The sequence below is a fragment of the Solanum stenotomum genome, chromosome 1, assembly GCF_019186545.1.
Source record: "Solanum stenotomum isolate F172 chromosome 1, ASM1918654v1, whole genome shotgun sequence".
In the NCBI taxonomy this organism is placed as follows: Eukaryota; Viridiplantae; Streptophyta; class Magnoliopsida; order Solanales; family Solanaceae; genus Solanum; species Solanum stenotomum.
Genome location: NC_064282.1, coordinates 5147255 through 5167553, shown reverse-complemented (window position 1 = coordinate 5167553; position 20299 = coordinate 5147255). Strand labels below are relative to the sequence as shown.

The 20299-nt window shown below is 32.8% G+C and overlaps 3 protein-coding genes across 3 annotated transcripts; 2 read left to right on the top strand and 1 right to left on the bottom strand.

Annotated features, from left to right (window-relative positions):
* The first annotated feature begins 563 nt into the window (after positions 1–563).
* Positions 564–1034, top strand: LOC125841822 (uncharacterized). The gene has a single exon (XM_049521005.1). It carries the CDS (start codon positions 673–675, stop codon positions 865–867), a length of 195 nt encoding a protein of 64 aa, XP_049376962.1. The 5' UTR covers positions 564–672; the 3' UTR covers positions 868–1034.
* Positions 1035–6077: 5043 nt separating this feature from the next.
* On the top strand, positions 6078–14895 carry LOC125866911 (magnesium transporter MRS2-3). Its single transcript, XM_049547303.1, has 6 exons — positions 6078–6587; positions 8169–8405; positions 8553–8681; positions 9278–9438; positions 10400–10646; positions 14451–14895. The coding sequence occupies exons 1-6, from the start codon at positions 6153–6155 to the stop codon at positions 14736–14738; spliced, it is 1497 nt and encodes a 498-aa protein (XP_049403260.1). The 5' UTR covers positions 6078–6152; the 3' UTR covers positions 14739–14895.
* Positions 14896–18549: 3654 nt separating this feature from the next.
* On the bottom strand, positions 18550–19989 carry LOC125878384 (protein SOB FIVE-LIKE 5). The gene is made up of 4 exons (XM_049559632.1): positions 19350–19989; positions 19176–19268; positions 19021–19097; positions 18550–18829 (listed from the first exon to the last, which is right to left on the bottom strand). The coding sequence occupies exons 1-4, from the start codon at positions 19704–19706 to the stop codon at positions 18802–18804; spliced, it is 555 nt and encodes a 184-aa protein (XP_049415589.1). The 5' UTR covers positions 19707–19989; the 3' UTR covers positions 18550–18801.
* Between the last annotated feature and the right edge of the window lie 310 nt (positions 19990–20299).

Sequence of the window (20299 nt, the reverse complement as noted above, 5' to 3'; positions counted from 1 at the left end):
GCTGACATATAGTGTGGTAAATTTAGAGTTGGATTTTCTTTGTGTAACCCAAAATTGACCATATTGCATTCCCATTTCCCTGAGACAGTAGAAGCATTCACATCAATTGGATTAGTATGTACTAGAACAACACCTAAAACCTTCATCAACTGGCACATTTACTTACTATTTGAAGTTGTTGTGATTATACAATTAGCACTTCAAAGGCTTTTTACATTTTCATGATGGTGGTATATTTGCTTCAAAATAAATGTCCACGCAGCCTCTTAAGAAAATGCTAATAATTCTTACTAGGAAAAAAGGAAGTATTTTGATCAAATTACTCTTTGTTAAATATATAGGGATATATATATATATATATATAAATAATAAATTAATTAATAAAGATATAAAATGACGTTAATTTCAAATTTATTCCGAAATTCTATCCCTATCCGAGGACCAAACCTGCTTAAATAAATAAATCAAAACTTGTTTAGTTAGAATTGACGTAACATAGTGGCAGAAAAGAGTAATAATTGGAGGAAAAAGGGGCATTTATTTTTTATTTAAGAAGGGTGTGTGCAGTCTAGTCAAAATAGCGCAAAACAGAAACGGAAAAATCCATAAATAGCAGAGATTGATTTGGTAAATCATTCAATATTTTCTGTCTCCTCCACTTCTTCTCCAACAATGGCGATTCAATTGGAGAGTTTGGTAGAATCGATAAAATCGAAGGTGAGGAAGCTGAAGAAATCGAAGAAACCCTACGTCAAAATGGACAAAAGCTCCAGCGTTAGAGTGGAGATCCGAAGCAAAAAGGCTCGTAAGCTCATCGACAAAACTCTTCAAGCTGCTGATCGTCCCGGCAAGAGTAGTCTTACTTAGTGCTTCTCCATCGGAAAAAAGTAATTAAGAATTGATTTGAAAAATGAAAATTTCTCTTTGTTTGAAGTTGTGTGTATATATATATAAAATAGATTTTAAAAAATGGCCGTTTCTGTGTTCCTCGACGGCGATGATATCCATTTTCCGATGGGAACCGTTTCGGTCTTTCTTCCTTTTATTGATTCCATAGTTTAATGAGAAAAAAGAGGAGAGATTATCCGATCAATAAGTAATTGGATTGCTAATTAAAGTGTATTAGTAGAGAGATTAATAACCAAACACTTATCTCTTAAAATATTTTACTACTTCATTATCTCTTTCTTTAGTCGAATTACATTAGTTATGTTATTATTATTTATATCTCTATTCTTTTGTTACTTCTAACTAAATTCGAATATTTTGCTAATGCAATTTATATTAATCAACTCGTGTAAATTAATATATAGAGTGCGACAAATAATTGGATTCACATCATGTGAATTTACGCAAACTTAAAAATTAGTTTTATAAACAGATTTAATTTATGTATTTCATTTGATAAATACCAAAGTGTTTATGAATTATAATCACTAAAAAAAGTATAAAGCTGCTATATCAATCCTTATTTTATGTGTTTTCAGCTTATATTTATTATTTTTCGATTTGACCAAATATTTTATATTTTCTTATTAGTTTTTAAATTCTAAAACACCTAACTTTCTCTTGACGCTATATCAGTACTGTTTTTCTATCAAACAAACCAATTAATATAGTTTTAATACTTCTATCCGAACACAACTACATAAATTTTTGTTTGTAACTTATAATTAATTTCAACCCATATAATTTATCAATTATTTACAATCAACTAATTCAAACGGGCTCAAATGATCATCGGTTGATCCAATGTATTAGGTTTTGATCATACAAAAATCAGAACTCAATTTTGAATTCAATAAGTTTTGATCATACCCTCCATATAGTAAATATCTATTAAATACTTCTAAATATTTAATTGTAATATTAGTTATTATTGCATAGTAATTTGAGATTGTTATATAATATAAATATAAATACTTAAAACCTATTAAGTAGCTAGCATAATATATTCATATGCTATACGTGACATAGATCATTCGGAAAACGTTTATAGAAAAAATTGTACGGAATTCACTCCTGCATGACTAATAATAGTGTTGTTTTTCATCTGTCGTGCTGTTCTTTTCTTAATTAAATTAAAACTAATTTTAAATTTTAAGTAATAAAAAATCTTGAAAAAAAATATTACTTCCAAATATGTTATATTTGACGTAAATCCAAATTAATAGAACTTTATATGTTTTAGCAAGTGATAGCAGGTCATCGCATAATGTAAGCTACGTGTCAGATATTTCAGTGCCAACACTTTGAATAACTATACAATTTGTTTAAGTTACTTAGTTTGACAAAAAATCACAATTGAATTTATGAAAACATTAATTTGTTTTTGCAAATTTTCTATGAAAGTGAAAAGTTACGACTTTTGAAGACGGCGCTATTGAGGTAAGAGGTCAAACTTGCTACTATTTTCCAATCTTTTGATTTTGACGAAATTATTAAATTAGCCATTTTAAGTCCATTTTTATGTCCTTACTCCTTATATAACATGTGCTGTGAATTACTTCAAATGGTTAAAGAAGGAAAACTTGGGCTCTTTTTATAGCATCTCTTAACTCAGTTTAGTACATTATTGAGGTACACAGAACATTTCGTGTTGATAAATTTTTTTTATTAAATATACAAAAAAAATGAATAAGTAAAAATGAACGGAGAATTACATAAACATGATTTGTTAACTGAAACTTATTGATATGGCCTGGTATGGATTATCTTGACGTTACAATCTCAAGATGAATAGACAATGTCATAAATACTAGGTATGTATATTACTACAAAATTCAGTGTAGCATTAATTTCTAATTCTGACTTCCATGTTCAATTTCCAATATCTCATTAAATAATTGTGGCACCACTTTGTCCATTGAGTCGTCAACAATCCAAATTACTCAATATATATATATATATATTGGTTGATTTTATACGGCATTGATTGGGTCAATAAATGAAATATCACGTTAGCACAAAACTAATATTCATAAATAATTTTGTTAAATAAAATAAAAGACAAAACAAGTTCTTTAAAAGTTGGAAATTAGTATATATCAATGTGATGTGAAGTAATAAATCAAAATTCTAGCAATTCAATCATACAACACAACTTGAGATTGCGAACTAAAATAAATAACTTTTGAGTTGAACTAGTTTAGTCACAATTTATTTCTCAGTTCATAGCGATTTATAAGTTACGATCTATTTATAAAGTCAATTTATTTTAATCTGCTCAAATTTGATTCCTACCTTTTAGTTAACATCCTTGTACATTTGAGGCCATACCTGTTGAGACTAGAGAAATTTTGGAGGAAAGTTAGATTGGTTTTAGCCCTTTTGGAGAAATTAGATTGAATTGGACTAAGCCCAATACGATGCACCACAACGGGCACTATTTTTACGGGCCTTGTGTAATCGCAATGGGCCCGTTTTGGGCCCAATGGGTGACCATGTGTAATGGGCTGAGCTAAGCCATGTGCTATAAAGAGGGAACTGACATATTTATCCGAGGAAAAATCACTAGAATGTTCTATTTAAGACCTTAAATTTATTTAATATAATTTTAGTTCTTTTATTTATAATATTAACATTTTAATTACAATTATGATAATTTTACTCTATCCGAAATAGGAATATTTTAAAAAATTATGATATATAGTAAGAATATTTTGTCCGGCTATCACAAGCTGGATTTAGTAAACTACATCCTTGATAGATTATTAAAAAAAGAAAAACACTTTGTTTTTTCAGAACAGTTGAATAAATTAAGAAGAATAATGGAAACAGAAAAGAAAGATGGGAAGGCTATATTCTGTTGGTAAATGATTCATCGTAAGAATCAACAAAAATTAACATAAAAACATAGTGTATCACTTAAATATTAACTCTTATATTCATTAATTCAATGTAAATATCAAATGAGTATAAATTTTTGCCGTTTGTTTTTGAAATGATATATGTCAACTCGTTTTCAAATTGTTTGATATAATACATTATCATTATACTTATAACAACTGCACTTTTGAGAATTAAGTTATATTACTATAAGACAATTTTGGTAGAAAGTCTTTTGTTGACAATTAGAAAAGATATAACTAAACCTACAAGCTATAATCGTTCAACTATATATTTATTGCATTACTTTTTACTAGTATAATATATATATAAAAAAAATTAACTTTAAAGTATTGAGCTTTATTGATAGACATTATAAAAAATATTTACCAATCCACTCACTTAAAAAGTTGTAGATCCATAGCTCTTTATAATAAGCAGGTACGTCATTTGTCATAGCTAATCAAATTATACTAGTATTGTAAACGCTATTTTATTTATATATATATATACATTGGTATAATGAATTTTTATGGAGTCAACATAATTAATTACTCTTTCCATTCTTTTTAATTGTCATTATTGTCTTTTTCAAAAGTCAATTTGATTAATTTTCAAAATTAATTTGATATTTTAAACTAAAAATTTAGATATTCAAAAACTATATGAAAAGTAGTATAAATTGCAATATTTTACATATCAATATGATGAAAAAATACGATCCTCACACACTTATAAATACCTCCATCTTCAACTCTACCAACACACAAAGCTTCTAATCATTTCAATATATTAACTCCTCAGCCTAAAAAAATGAAAAGCAAATCGAAGAACAAATTGGTCGTATTTAATTTGTTGTTGCACCCTTTAGGTTTGTGGGCAAAGCTGTTAGAGAATTCTATACTAACAACATGATTAATAGTGCTGTTCAAATCACTATGATAATTCCTCTTCAAATCCCTCACTTCCCCAGCAAATTCAACAGCAGCAGTGATGAAGATTATTCGAGGCACCAATTAATTTCATTCAACCCTTGTGATTTCAATTGTCTGTCCAAGAATTAGAATTTTATTCAAGGCTTTATGTTCATTTTTGGTTATGACCAACATGATGATTTGCAAAGTATATGTATGACAAACATAAGTGAAAATATTGACTTAGCGATCTGTTGATAACAAATTTTAATGTCGCTATTGCAAAACTACACAAACTAGTTAAACCTGTCACTGGCTGAATTTGTTTTCTGTTTAGTTAATTTTCTATATTTAAATTTTAAAAATGTAATTTTTATTTATAATAAATGATGTTTTGTTTGTTTTTGAAGGACATATTAGATTTTTTTTAATTATTATTATATCAAAAGATTGTGATTGGCTGAAATAGTGGTTAAAGACAAGCGTCATCAACAAAAGCTGTAGTGGGATATATGGAGATCCAACATTCTTAACTTTTGAGTTTGAGTCCTAGATATGAAAAAAGAATCCCGTTAAGGAGCATTTCCATCTTAGATGATGAGTCTTACGTGATTCAAATTTAGATTAGTCGAGGCTCCATTATGAATATCGAATATTGAATGAAAAATAAAAAAATATTAAAAATCGTGAAAATTTGTGATTCTCTTAATTAGATGGCAACACTTGGCGACCATTCTAAACTAATAATGTCTTATGTCACTTAACTTGCCATCTTCAACACGTATTCTTTTTCACATTACTTTTTCAAAATTCTTTATTATAATCTAAATTATTTAATTATAAATTAAAAGGAGTTAATCCCAATCATAAGTCGATCATACCTATCCTCTTTTAGAATTTGATGGTCTTGTTATTGAAATTTTGTTGCTTCTGCATTCTCTCTAGTGGAGTAGGTTTGTTTAATTTATTTTTTTTAGGAAAATATTTCACATTAGTTGAATAATTTTTTAAAGACAATATCTAGCAGAAAGAGATGGATTTACTTTTATACTTTTATTTTATTTAGAATATATTTTTCTTTATATTTTGTTCAAAAAGTATTTATTTTATTTTTAAAGCATTTAAAAAGAATAAAAAAACTTACTATTATATAATTAAATTACGATTATTGTTTACATTAGTTGACAAATATGTTAATTTATTTAATGGAACGAGAATTACCTACTATTAAATTTATGAGATAAATAATAATAATAATAAAAAATGAATGCATAATTTTTTTTCAAGTATTTAATTAAAATTATTATCAAACTAAAAATGTGCCCAACCCATAAAATTTTGGGCGGGTTGGGAGGATAATTAGATACTCTCTGAGCCATTTGTTCACCGATTTAGCTTATCCCGGTAATTATGAGGGGCGTTACTCCGCCGCAGAAATTTTCCGTTCCGTCGCCGGACGATGACGCCGATATACTCCGACCCAACACCGCCATCCCCGGCGGCGTAACCGTGGGCGCTGCTTTGCGAAAGAAGGCCACCGGGGTACGTTCATGGCTTCTGTTGGATTCAACTGGACAGACCCAAGTGGTGGAAGCCGGAAAACATGCAATTATGCGGCGAACTGGACTTCCAGCTCGTGATCTTCGCATATTGGACCCACTTCTCTCGTATCCATCTACTGTATTGGGTCGTGAACGGGCTATCGTCATCAATTTGGAGCATATCAAGGCTATTATTACCGCCCAGGAAGTCCTCTTGCTCAACGCTAGGGATCCCTCTGTTGCTCCTTTTGTTGAAGAGGTTCAACGGAGAATTTTGCGTCATCACCAAGCTACCAAGTCCCAGGTTACTTTCTTGATTTTATATTCTGAGAAATGATCAATTTCTGATGCTTTAGTATCATGTAGCCAACCCCAATAAAATGTATAGATAATAGTTATCTGAATTTTATCCTAATGATTTCGTACCCAACAGAGGGAGTGGGTATAGAAGATTCATACAACCGATCCAACTTAAAATGATTTCTTTTCTCATTTTGATGCTTTGGGGGTGTTTTATCGATAATGTGTGTTACTCTTCTTAGTATTTAGTTGATGATATTGTAAAATGTCCAATCTTAGCTTTTATACTAGTAGTATGTACATTGCTAGGTGTTACTTCTGTAGGTTCTTGGATATTATCAAGTTTGAAATTCTCTATTCAGAATTACTGGTTTTCTATTTTCATGATTATTGCTACTGCTGTTAAAAAGTTGCATTATACTCCACTCTATGGGATGTATGTATGTATGTATACCTTTTTCTTAATGATGGTGGTGTTTCGGCCCACTTAAACACACGTTATCTAACTGCTTACAAACATATGTGCCGGGTTAGACCTGAGTGGGATTCTTGGGATCTCTAGGTTGTTACACCTATGCTTCAACTGCTCTATCATCCCTGGGGATCCATGTTGAAAGCCATCGTGCTGATACCTAAAGCGGTAAACCAGATACCTACTACAGGCCAAGCATCAAAATCCCTTTTTTGTTTTATTTTAGATTTATGAAAAAAAATAAGAAATTTGTATTTAGACCATCTAGCAGAAGCTTCAAGTTTAACCATTTTTGCCGTCTCATTTTAGTTTATAATAGACTTCTTTTTTGCATCTTCAGGTGTAATGCCTAAAATTTTAGATTTTATGACCTATCTCAACTTATAGTCACTTGTGCAGAGGCGTATTCAGGATTTCGTAAGGATGGGTGCATTATTATGAAAAGATGCATCTAAGATATAAATTTGATTGGTTTAACCTTTCCGTTCTTAACACTAACCGTTAAACTTTAAAAATTATAGGTCCAACATATATAATACTACTAGTTTTAAATTTTAATATACACATTTGATTTAATAATATAAAAATTATACCAAGCTAATTTTATTTAGGAGTTTTCAATGTTACACATTTGAAAATTTTGAAAGATAAAAGCAAAAAAATAAAAGAAGAATTGATTGAAACGCCAAAAGTGCTACCGATAACCACTTGGAGGGGTGTTAATAACAAAAATAAGATAGATATAAGATTTAAATTTCTATATTTGCTTAAAGAGGTGCACCCAATCTTCATCGTATTGTTATATGTTACTTTTAACGTGGGTTCACACCTCTATATTTAAATATTTTTTAAAAAATATAACACTACTATATATAATCTAGAGAGGGGAGCATGGGTTCATGTGAACCCACGGAACCCCTCTAGATACGGCTCTGCACTTGTGGCCTGTGGGACTATACTGGGTATGTTATTGTTGTATGACCTATCTCAATTTGGATAACTTCTTGTGGTCAAACTTAACTTTGTACTTATATCTGCTTTAATATGGGAGGAGGGGGGAGGACTAGGGGTTGTGATAATTGATCTGATAAAATTGTTGTCATTGTGAATAAGGAAGCTGGAGGGGGTGGCAATAATGCTGACTGGACAAATCTGTATGATCTGGAAGAGCCTCAGTCTGAAGAAGTTTCACCTTCAAACCTCTCTGCAAGCTTCCGATCAATAGATGAGAACAAGGCTGATGGGAAGCAGCTAGCGGGTGAGAATCGAGATGGGCCGAAGCTTCTCCCTTTTGAGTTTGTTGCTTTGGAGGCATGTCTGGAGGCTGCTTGCAGTTGCTTGGATAATGAGGTGAAGCATAATTCTATTGCTTTACTCAAATGTGCCAAACACTGTTACAGGGCTTAATTGTGCTGTTTGAGTTGGTTACTTTCACTGTCATTGTTGCTCATTTTTCCGTCTTTCTGGTCTTTGTTTTTGTGGTTCTTTCCCAAGCAGGCAAGGACACTGGAGCAAGAAGCTCATCCTGCTTTAGATAAGCTGACATCAAAAATTAGTACTCTCAACTTGGAACGTGTTCGTCAAATCAAAAGTCGCTTGGTTGCTATTACAGGACGTGTTCAGAAGGTATACATTAGATAAAGTTTCTGTATTTCTCAGTACGCTAGCTGTCTTGGTTAACTGTTACTGAATAATTCACGAGAAACCTAGCAGCGGATCAAATACTTGAGATGCTAACTTTATGCTTTTTATGCTTTTGACACTGAAACAGTCTATTCAGTCTTAATTCTTTTTCTACAATTCCACATGAATCTCAAGGCATGAAAATTTGGATGGTAAATGACAACATTAATGACATTCATTTATGGAATGCGATTCCATTGAAGTTTATCTATGTGTCTATATCTTTAGAAAGGCTGCTACTCAGAAAAATAACTTTTCCCTGTTGGAAGGTCAACATGTACTAATATAGTTTTCTAGCAAGTGTTTCACATGTACCATCTGTTAGAATGGTTTAGTTTTGAGGCACTGCTGTTATAGTCTGCAAATTGCTTGTAGATCTAAGCCTCAAAATTGATCTCTAGCATTACTCTTAAGAGAATACTTTGATAGACAAAGGGTTACAAAATGAACTACCGTGTTCCCATTCTTTTTGAGTGATTGCTCTGAATGTGCTATCTACAAATTTTTTGGTACTCAAATCGGCATTTCTTCATTGTTAGGTCAGAGATGAACTGGAGCATCTACTCGATGATGATGAAGATATGGCGGAGATGTATTTGACTGACAAGCTGATGGAACAACTTGAAAATTCTTCTGTTTCCTCTATAAGCGGGCAAGATGGCATCGATGAGGAAGTTATTCAGTCGAACATGGATGATAGGTATGTCATATTTCTGATACTCTGATGTCTTATCCTTCCCTTTGTGTTTCAGTACCTCTATATATGTAAACTAGAAGGATCTCCCTTAGTCTGTCATCAGCATGTCGAGCCTAAGCAGTTTAATTTCAAAACTTATCTTGGAAAATGGTTGCATTTGTAGATAACTTAATGCATTTGGGAGAAGCCAGGATGGCCAGTCATGAGAATATATTATCCATTAGTGCTACTTTATCCACATCTTCTCTGCCCTTCAAAAAGTAAACTAGTTTAAATAACCTTGACAGATCATAAAAATTCTTTGGAGCAGCTGAATCTCAAATATTCACCACTTTCTGGTTCTCCAGTCTGCAGTCTTTTTCCCTGCTTCATTTTACTTCTAGAGTTTTTGCGCAATTGTATGAATAACTAAACAAGAAAATCTTTTGAGCACCAATAGAGTCAATACCTTGATTCTCATTACTATTTATAGTTGATCTGATGTGCCAGCAGAGTATAGTATGCACACATTTGTTAATGCTACTTCCATCTGCTGAGATGCTATTGGTCCTTTATTTTCTAAAGAATAAAAAAAGATACACTATCGGTTCTATACTGTGTTTGTCTCTCTTTGTTATGTTGTTTCATCATCTACATCTGACCACATTGAGCTTGTGAAGCAATGTGTCATGCCTCGCCCTGAATGAGTGTCCCTGCAGATATTACTGCCTTATAACTCTTCTATGGACTTCTATTGAGCCGAATGGATCCCAGAGTCTGGGAAAATGGGACTAGTGTGGAGGATTTTCTTGACTGTCAAAACAATGCTATTATGATGAACTTTTCTTCAAATCTGGTCTTGTATACTGAGACAACTACTGATCAATGCTATTTAAAAATGCTTTTGCGCGATCCTGAGAGGTGTCGGTGATGTCGATCAGTGTTTCTATGTCATTCCTAAACTTCAAGCTATTTGATTTGTCAGGGTTCCTGTGGAAATCTCAATGGACGCAAATGCAGGTTCCACCAGTTACGATGCAGACACTCCACATATTGACCACCAGCAGGAACGTTTGTATGGTGGCCCTAATGCTCTTAGCCGAGGTAGTCGTGGGACACATACTAGCACGACTCGGAGTGCCATAAGCAAGCATCTGGACGTAGAGGAGCTTGAAATGCTCCTAGAAGCATACTTTGTTCAAATTGACGGTACATTGAATAAACTGAACACTGTGAGTGATCTTTCTAGATAATTGAATTACTCTCACAAGTATATAGATTGTTAGTTTAGCTTCAAGACATTTATACGACTCATTTGTGCATTCTATGAAAAGAATGCTTTACACAAAATAATTTGGACTGGACTTGTAAAAGTTATCTAATACTATTTCATATTTTGGGATGGGTAACTTGCTGTTTCTAGCTAACAATGATTAGTGGGTGCACAATTGATGCATTAAATACTCATCTAGATGCTTGACCCATTTTAAAAAGTTACATGAATTGCCTTGCCAATATCATTGCATCAATTAAGGGGCTGATTTACAAAGGTAAAACTCCCGTAGACTATTTAATTTATCACACTAAGAGTTCGTAAAACTTCAACTATCATGTTATTGGACGTGTATTTGTACTATTGTGTGCATATATGTAAATGCGACTACTTTCATTTTTTGAGGTTGAAAGGATATAGGATAAAATTCGACTACTTCCATCAAAATCCTACAAGTTTTATTTGAACTGTTGATTTTAGCTGAGTTTCCACTTAATAATATTCCATTTTCTCTATAACCAAACTAGGGAAAATCCGTCTATCAAAAGTAGAGAATTTTGATAAATATATCGCTCTCTACCAATCTCAGCAATCACCTATGCCGATCGGAATCTCATGGTTGGATTGAAAATTCGCAAAATAAAAAAACAAAAAATAAAGCAAGAATCTTCCAAAATTTGTACAAAAGAGTTTTCCTTCCATTCGGAGACTCTCGGGTTACATTTCCCTTCAAATTTTCTAAATGAGTGTTGAAGGGACTACTCCCCAAGCCCCATTTCTATTTTGCTTAATGATTAGTACTAATGGATGTAGAGAGAAATCGAAGGTACAATTGCTGTTCCAATTTTATTTGCGTAACTTACGATTGCTCAACAGAATATAGGTCTGATCATCTAAAACGACTAGCTTTGTCACACAAAACTTAGGAGTAGGGCGGCTAACGTAATTTTGGATCAACTGTGGAAATTTGATGGGCAATTTGAGAGAATACGGTTAAGTTTTGTAGAGAGATAGATCCATGCCCTGTTACATCCAACTTAAGTTACCAACTTTTGTATTTTTGTGTGTAGTAGGATTGTGATCTAAGTACACTTTTGTGCATGTTCACTCTCACTGATATATAACCACATGCCTGTGGGCCTTAACCAAAAGTGGAAAATGGTAGAAAGATAAGGGGCCTAAAATGCCATTTATGGTTTCTCTTGGGATGAGGAGTGTTTTGTTGTACGTGTGGTGTGCCTTTTAGAGGAATTGAATTTTAAGGCTTTATATTGATGGTAGTTGGTAGGACAACAATGATTTTCCCCATACCTTCTTGATTCCTATCAAACCATAAATTGACTTAAAGAACCAAAAAACCTAATCATCTCCTTTTCTTTTCCTTTTAATAATTGTGGTGTCCGGGGCCAGCTTGCGCGCACCTCGACTAATTCCGTGGGATACCTTCCTCTTCTCCTTTTTGTATCCATGTTTGTTGTCTTTACTGCTATTCATTATCTTTTGCTATTTTATTTTCCTTCCCTTCTTTATTTGTGTAATTGTAATGACCATTTAGTGTACAATTGGTGAAATCGAACATTAATCTTATTTATACCAAATAATAGTGATTTCATCCATGGGGCAGAATGTGGATTCACTGTTTTCTTACTTTTTAAATCCACTATTACCGGATAATGGGAGTATGAAAAGTTGGAAAAGAAACTGAAAAACAGTTGTTAGACTGAGAATATTCTTATGTCCCAACTTCTTTAAAGAGGATAAGATACTCTGTTATCACAGAGTTATTAATGAACTTGAATTTTAGAACAAATGGTTCGAGACTCTTATTTTGATTTCTTGAGCTGGGAGAACTATGAATTGGGTTCTGATACAAGGCAGCCCGGTGTATGAAGCATACCACATTTTCCTTAGTGTTAGGTAGTGGCAGAGTAGAAATTTGTACAATTCCGAGGTCCTTTTTGTCTCTGTTCTCCACCAACTTTATAGGTCCGATCATCTAAAAAGACTAGCTTTATCACACAAAACTTAGGAGTAGGGAGGTTAATGTATTTTGGGTCCTGTCCATTGAGGGGCATTTGTAATTAGAGGGAGCCTCATGTCAAACTAGGATGCTCATGGCAATAGTTGATTTGCATGCCATCAGAGTGGCCATTTTTTCAGAGAGAGAAAAAGTGAAAGAGGTTGGAGGATAGAATGAGAGGAGAAAAACGAAAGCTTTGAAGTTGAAGAAATCTCCTACAAACCATCTAGACATCTATGCAAATGTATCGATACAAAGCTTTATCTGCATTATCCAAAAATAATTTTCTGATCATATAAATAAATTAATGATGTCCACCAGACATCTCATATTCAACTTGGGTTATTTGTAATTAGCTCCAAAATTAAGTAGTTGAGGGTATGGTATTAAGGCAAATGAAGGTAGTGGTTCCCAAACTCAATGATGTAGTGAGCAATGGAGAGGGAAGGATAATAGAAACAGAACAATGGGGTCACCTAGCTTTAGAAGGATGAGACTCCGCTGCAAATCTACTATTCATTTATAGAGAAGGATGTTCAAGGAGATGTGCTATAATTCTTCAAAGAGGATTAAAGAAAAAGGAACAGATACAGGCAGTGATTGTGAAGCCTTGATAAAAACAGGGAGCAGATCTTTAGATAGATTTTTGAAGTCTGTCCAATCCAACTTTTTGATTAAGTGAAGTTCTGTTCTTAATAATATTTTTGTCCTCTGCTGACCAACAGTTAATTTTGAAATTATGTCCCCAGAGTTGTGCACCTCTTGAAATTTGCTTCTGGAAGAGTTTGGACAGTATGTGTATGATTTTTTGTTGGTACATTAAAATATATGTATCAGTTGTATGGCTAACTCTCTTATTGCAAGAGAGTATATAATGGTTAAAGATAGAGCCAGAAGTATGTTCTCGAATGGAATCTTTAATGAAGAGTAGCTTGCAGAGAAACTAAGAACCTGACAACCAACCAAGCTTCAGAATTTAGACAATTACCTTAGCATTCAAATGGCATTTGATTCTGATACATTTACCAGAAGAAGAAATCACATCAGTAAGATTATGCATTCTAATTTCTTTGTGTGAGCAACAATGCTAAGTTTTCACATGGAACACAAAGTAAAAGGTGAATCTCCATCAATTAACATTTAACAAGACTATAAACTAAAAGCTGCATCATGGCCTAGTTATAATTAGGTTTATCAAGAAAGAACTTTGTTGTATTTAGAGGAAGAAGACAACCTCAGATATGCTGATCCTTAAAGACTTAGGTTTATGACTGTAGCATCCAGTACACCATTTCAGAATAATTTTGCATCATCATTTCACATGTGCATTATTAATGATACAAGTACAACCTAGGTGATGCACTGCATTCCTCTATTTGTCATCTCTATTTCGTATCCTAGTTTGACTTTCTCTAGCTAATCCCTTTCTCAGTAGTTAATTTTATCTGACTTTTCAAAGCTCGGATTCTAGATGAAAACTACCGTTGGATAAAAATACTGCATGTGGGTTGCAATTGCAAATAATGACATTGATTTTGGAATAGCATTATCAGAGATGAAGTTCAATCACACAAGTCAAATTTGGACATGTACTGTTGTTCGATTACTTACTAACTATATAAATGTCTTTGTTTTCACCTAAACCAGATTCAATGTTAACTACTTTGTATACATGGATGCTGGACTTTAGTTTGTTCCACTGTTGTGATCTCTCTCTTTTGAATCTGTTTTAATTTTCTTCAGTTACGTGAGTATGTGGATGACACAGAAGACTACATCAACATCATGCTGGATGACAAGCAGAACCATCTGTTGCAAATGGGAGTCATGTTAACAACGGCAACTCTTGTGGTTAGCGCCTTTGTTGTTGTGGCTGGAATTTTTGGTATGAACATTAACATTGACCTGTTCGATGAAACAAAATCTGGGATGCCGGAATTCCTATGGACAATCGGTGGTGGTGCCACTGGCAGTCTTTTCTTATATGTAGTTGCAATTGCCTGGGGTAAGCACAAACAATTGCTCGAGTGAACAGAGAGAATTGTGAACATATTGACCTGTAATTCAATTTGACAGATGAAAAAACAAGATAAAGTGAATTTTACCATACCCCATAGTGTGCTATATAACAAGTATATCTGATTCTCCGAAATAATTATTGAATTTGAAAATGTATATTTTAGCTCAAGCATGCTTGATGAATGGTTTCAAGTGATGAAATTTACTTTAGCTGTTATACTGATACAGTTTGACAAGATTTTGTAAGTTTGTGGCAGCCTGAAAAGGTAAAATTAAAGATGAGCACCATATCTGAGGCCAAGCCCCTTTCTATTGAATGGTGGCCACCTTTTCTGTTCACAAGGCAACTGAAACTTGAGTTGATAAAGTTCACAATGATCATCATCATATTGAATGGTGATGAAAAACTGGTAAGAAGTTGTGGGCACATTGTGGGGTGAAACTCAATGCTGCATGTTTACATGAAAGGTTGCAGTGTTGGCAGTGAGAGTTTAAAGGCCAAGTCCACTATAGTTTAGAAACCTGAAACGATCTGATAGTAATAATCAGATCTGATCTTTCTTTTCTGGTGGTCCTCTTTTAACTTATGTCATGACCTCGTAACTGCCTTCCAATTTATGATCCTTCTGCCAGCTGTTTCTAAGAAAATGAAATATATTCTACATCAACATATTTCTTTGTACTACACTCTTCCAGTTCCTCCTCTATCATGTCTGTATACATTTTCTGTCTCAATAATACATGCAAAATGAAAAATAAAAAGTATCTTGAACCATTTATTTCTTCTCTGTAAATTTTGTACCCTCCCCATGGGATTGCACTGGATATATTGTTGTTGTTGTATGTAAGTGCATGAGCTCATAGACGTTCACAAGATATGTTATGACGTCCACTAATTTTTCGAGCGTGAGCTCATTGCTCCTGTCTGACCGGCAACTTGTTGTTTTGCTTGCCCACAGATTTCAGCTAGAGGGTGGTTTTGTCTTTTTCAAAGTTTTTAATGTGTGTATTTTTGGTGTTGAATCCTCTAGACTTTTTTGGTGAAGATCTTACTTTCTCCACGGATTGCTGGTCCCAAATCTGAATAAAGGAGGAGGACAGCGGTAGGCATGTTAACGTATAGTGAATTATTTGTGAGTTTTACAGAAAGAAAAAAGGAAATGAAAGTTCCATTTTGGAAGAAACTGTATGGGCAACTTGAGAAAAAACAGTAAAGTTTTTGCAGAGAGATAGATCCATACCCTGTTACATCCAAGTTAAGTTACCAGCTTTTGTATTTTTGTGGTACGGGTTGTGATGTAAGTACAGTTTTGTGCATGTTCATTCTCACTGATATATATAATAACCACATACATGCCTGTGGGCCTTGTAACTAAAAGTGAAAAATGGCAGAAAAATAATGGGACCTAAATTGCCAATTTTACATGGAAGGTGAAGAGTATTGTGTTGTCATGAGAATAGGGAACAGTACAAGGTGAAAATTAAATTCAGGACCATATATCAAAGTTAAATGTTAGGAACTTGTGTGTGCCTTCTTAGAGGAATTGAATTCTAAGGCTTTATTTTGATGGTAGTTGGTAGGACAACAATGTTTTACCCCATACTTTCTTGATTCCTATCTACCACAAATCTTCTTAAAGAATTATCTTCCTTTTGTATCCATGTTTGTTTTGTCTTTTTAACTCATTGTTCATTATCCTTGTTTCCTTTGAGGAGTTGTAATGATCATTTAGTAAAACAATTGGTGAAATAGAAATACGAAATGGAGCATAATGTGGATTCACTATTTTCTTACTGTTTAAATCTATTATTTGTTGATAATGGGAGTTCGAAAAAACCACTGTTGGACTAAGAATATTCTTATGTCCCAACTTCTTAAAAGAGGATAAGATACTCCGTATCAAATAATTATTTATGCAACTTGAATATTAGAATAAATGGTTCATAACTCTTATTTTGATTTCTTGAGTCGAGAGAACTATGAATTCGGGTTCTTAATACAAGGCAGCTTGATGTATGAAGTCAAGGAAGGATCTCACCTCTAAGGATGCGATGTAGACAACTTACTGTGATGTAGATTTTACTGCTCAGATTCGTGACCTATAGATTATGCGCTCATTTGAAGTGGTGAAGGCATATGCTACTGTATAAAAGCAAAAAGTATGTAGAAGTTATGAAGATGCATTAGAATCTAAATAATAAATAACTAAGACTATGGTGGATTGGTGGCTGATGATATTAACGGCAAGCGATGGTGGTCATAGGTGTTGTTGTGAGTAGTAACTAGTGGTTATGGTGGATGACAGTAGTTGGTGGTGGTGATTAATAGTTATGGTGATTTATGATATATAATGGTGACTGATAGAGGTTGGTAATTGATGATATATAATGGTGATTGATAGTGATGATTGTATGTAGTAATTTGTGGTTATTGTAGTAAAAAATAGAGGTTGGTGATAATGATTATAAATGATAACTAGTGATGATGACGACTGCTTGACAATAGTGGTGATTATGACCAAGGATGACGATAGATTATAGGCAATGGCGATAGTGATAGTGGTGAGCTCTACGTTTCAATTAGTGTTTAATCGATTACTTATTGTTGTTTATTTTGGGATCTCGATTATATTTTATTCAATGTTCCATTGATTGGATATTATGAAGTTATCCTTTTTTTTTTAATTTCATGTACTTGAAAGATGACTTTAGTTTGAGATAGAATTTAAGTGGGAAAAGTCCAAAAAATAAAGAAATGACATTAAATCCAACAACAACTTTCAAGCAGACAAAATTCAGAGAGTAAACATACTATAAGTCCATAAATAATTTTTATATAAATTATTCGAATATTGAAGATGCTTCCAAATTAGATAAAGAGTACACTATATATTAAATTAAAACATGGCATGTAGCACTTGGGTCAGGCAAATCTCAGGCAGGATCTCTGCACTTGTAAAAAGGATCATGAACTTGCATATAAGAAATATTCCAAATATTAATTTTGGCTTCTCTCAATACATTTTTCTCTTACTACCCATCACCCTATGTTCAATTGTTATCTCGCATATTACAAAAATCATTCTTTACGTTAAGACATAAGATATTGATAATATAAAGTATATGAGATCTTTATAAGGTTATTTTTTTCGACGATAGGTGATTTTATGCTAACTTTTTATTCATCTCTGCCTAATGTTGACATAATAAATCTTTGATTGACTATGATCAGAATGTACTCTTGTCTGGACACCAAGAGACAAATAAGGTCTTGTCTACATTATATTGCCAAGCATTTTCCAAGATTTGGTCAGCTTCTACTGGACACAAAGCTTTTCAATATGAATTTGCAACAAATCTTACCTAATCACAATTCACATATTATTATTTTTAATTAAAAAAAAGTTATTATGGTTATACCTTCTAGCTACTTATTAATAGTCTTGTTTTATTCCATTGTAAGTCTAGTAAATCAATAGAAAACTAAATTGAGGATATTGTTAGAATAATATTTTATTGGCTTGATTGACTATGATTATTTGTTTCTTCGACTAGAAGTAGAAGACTGCTGACCGAATTTTTCATTTCCTCTCTAGAAATCTTGATTTATTTGAGAACTGATGACATGTCTAATTAATAGTAATACATCATAAATGGCCTGTCAAAAGAGCAATAAGATTTCACAATCAATATTTTTTTGGTAGGAAGTTCTTTACTCTCTAAACGATTCATTCATTCATTTCGAATTTGGATTAATTATGTCTGAAAATAGTATATTGAAAAGTAAAAAAAAAAAAAACAAGCTGTTGAACAAGATCTTAAGAAAAGCTAATGTGTAGCTACTATTCATTGACAACAAGATAATTAGAGAGGAAATTAATTCCCATTTTTTTCTCTTAAAGCTGTTTCCCAATGCATTGACAGCTAAAAGAAAAAAAAAACAGAAAAAGAAAAGGAACAAGAATCCCTTTAGAGATTCAATTCCTTTTGCTTTGACAAATTTAACTCCTTCCCACTTTCTAAACATTCACTTGGCTGCAATTTAACATCAGCATTTTTTTTTAACTGATAGCAATTATCCCCACCTCTTCTCTTCAAACCATCTATTCAGGAAAAAAAAAGAAAAAATATATTAGTTAAATCATCAAAATAATTTATTTGTGGTAAAATAAAAGAGCGGCTCGGTGCACAAAACATCCTATTTTAGCATGATTGTGATGAGTTTACTGTTGCTCCAAGGCTACCATTTATTCGAAAAATAAGAGAGCCAAAAAAAAGGGAAAACAGAACTTACTGATTTTCTTGCAATTTGTTTCCAGGTAGTAACGATGACTGGAAATAACCATAGTGTTCTTGGTATGTAGATCTCCCCTGCATTAAAATAATTATTAGTATTATTTTTTTTTTCAAAAAATAAATGTTAATACATGCACAAATTGTTTTAAGTACCTGAAAGTGTGTTGCAGAATAACCTTGTGAAAAATCCAATACATTATTTTCCACTGACTTTGTGGTGTTGTTGTTGATATTACTGAAATTGTTCTGTAACAAACAATAGGTAAAAAATGTCACATTCTTTAATTAATGTAAGACATAAATGTATTTTTAGCAAAAAAAACTTACATTGGAGAAATCAAAGATAGGTGAGCTAGCTGTATCATCAAGTACAGAAAGTTGTTTTTGTTTTTGTTTTTGTTTTTTATCCTTAGCTTTCTGCCTCTTTGGATTACTAATTGGTGCATAATAATGGCCACCATTAATAATAGTATTATGTCCATATTCTTCTTCTTGGTGAAAATTTGGAGGTCCTGAAGATGCATCAGATACCATTGACAAATCTTCTTCTTCTTCTTCCTCTGTTTCTTCTTGTTTTTGCTTTAAACTCTTTTCACCTTTACAAGAAGTTAAATAAGAATTTTCTAAGTATAAAGTCCAACCAGACTCACAACCACTACTACATTCTGAATTACCATAATCCATTTTGATTTTTTTGTATGTCTAAAAAAAATAAATTCAAGAAAACCAAATGGGAAGTTTTTTTTTGGTGTTTGGGAATGATGAGCAAAAGCACTAGACAAGTATTGTTAGTAGTGAGTAGTGACACCCTTTGTTGTTGCTAAATAGTCCAAGAAATATGTGACACGTCTCTCTTAACTCTATCTATTTAGTCCTTTTTAACATAAGTGTGGGGTTTTTAAGAGAAAAAGGCCAAAAATGAGAGAGGAGATTGGAAAAGACCAAAAGAGAATCAAGGCTGAAATCCTAGACCTGTTTTGTACCCAAGCACTCTATTCTCCCATATATATGAATCAATCAAAAAATGACAGTTAGGCATTGACAAAGAGGTGTACACTAACACTACGCGGATTCAGAATTCAAACTTTTAAGATTCTTATCACTAAATTTAATGCATTTTTTAAATTATAGTGTATAATTTTTTGTTTTTATATTGCGACTCAAGCTCATGACATGTATCGTTCATTTTGGACCCACACCTCATTTTTAAAAGCGTGTCAGCCTAAAAATTTATCAATCATGCTTCGACTTGTATGTATCGACCCGTCTTAAGTCAT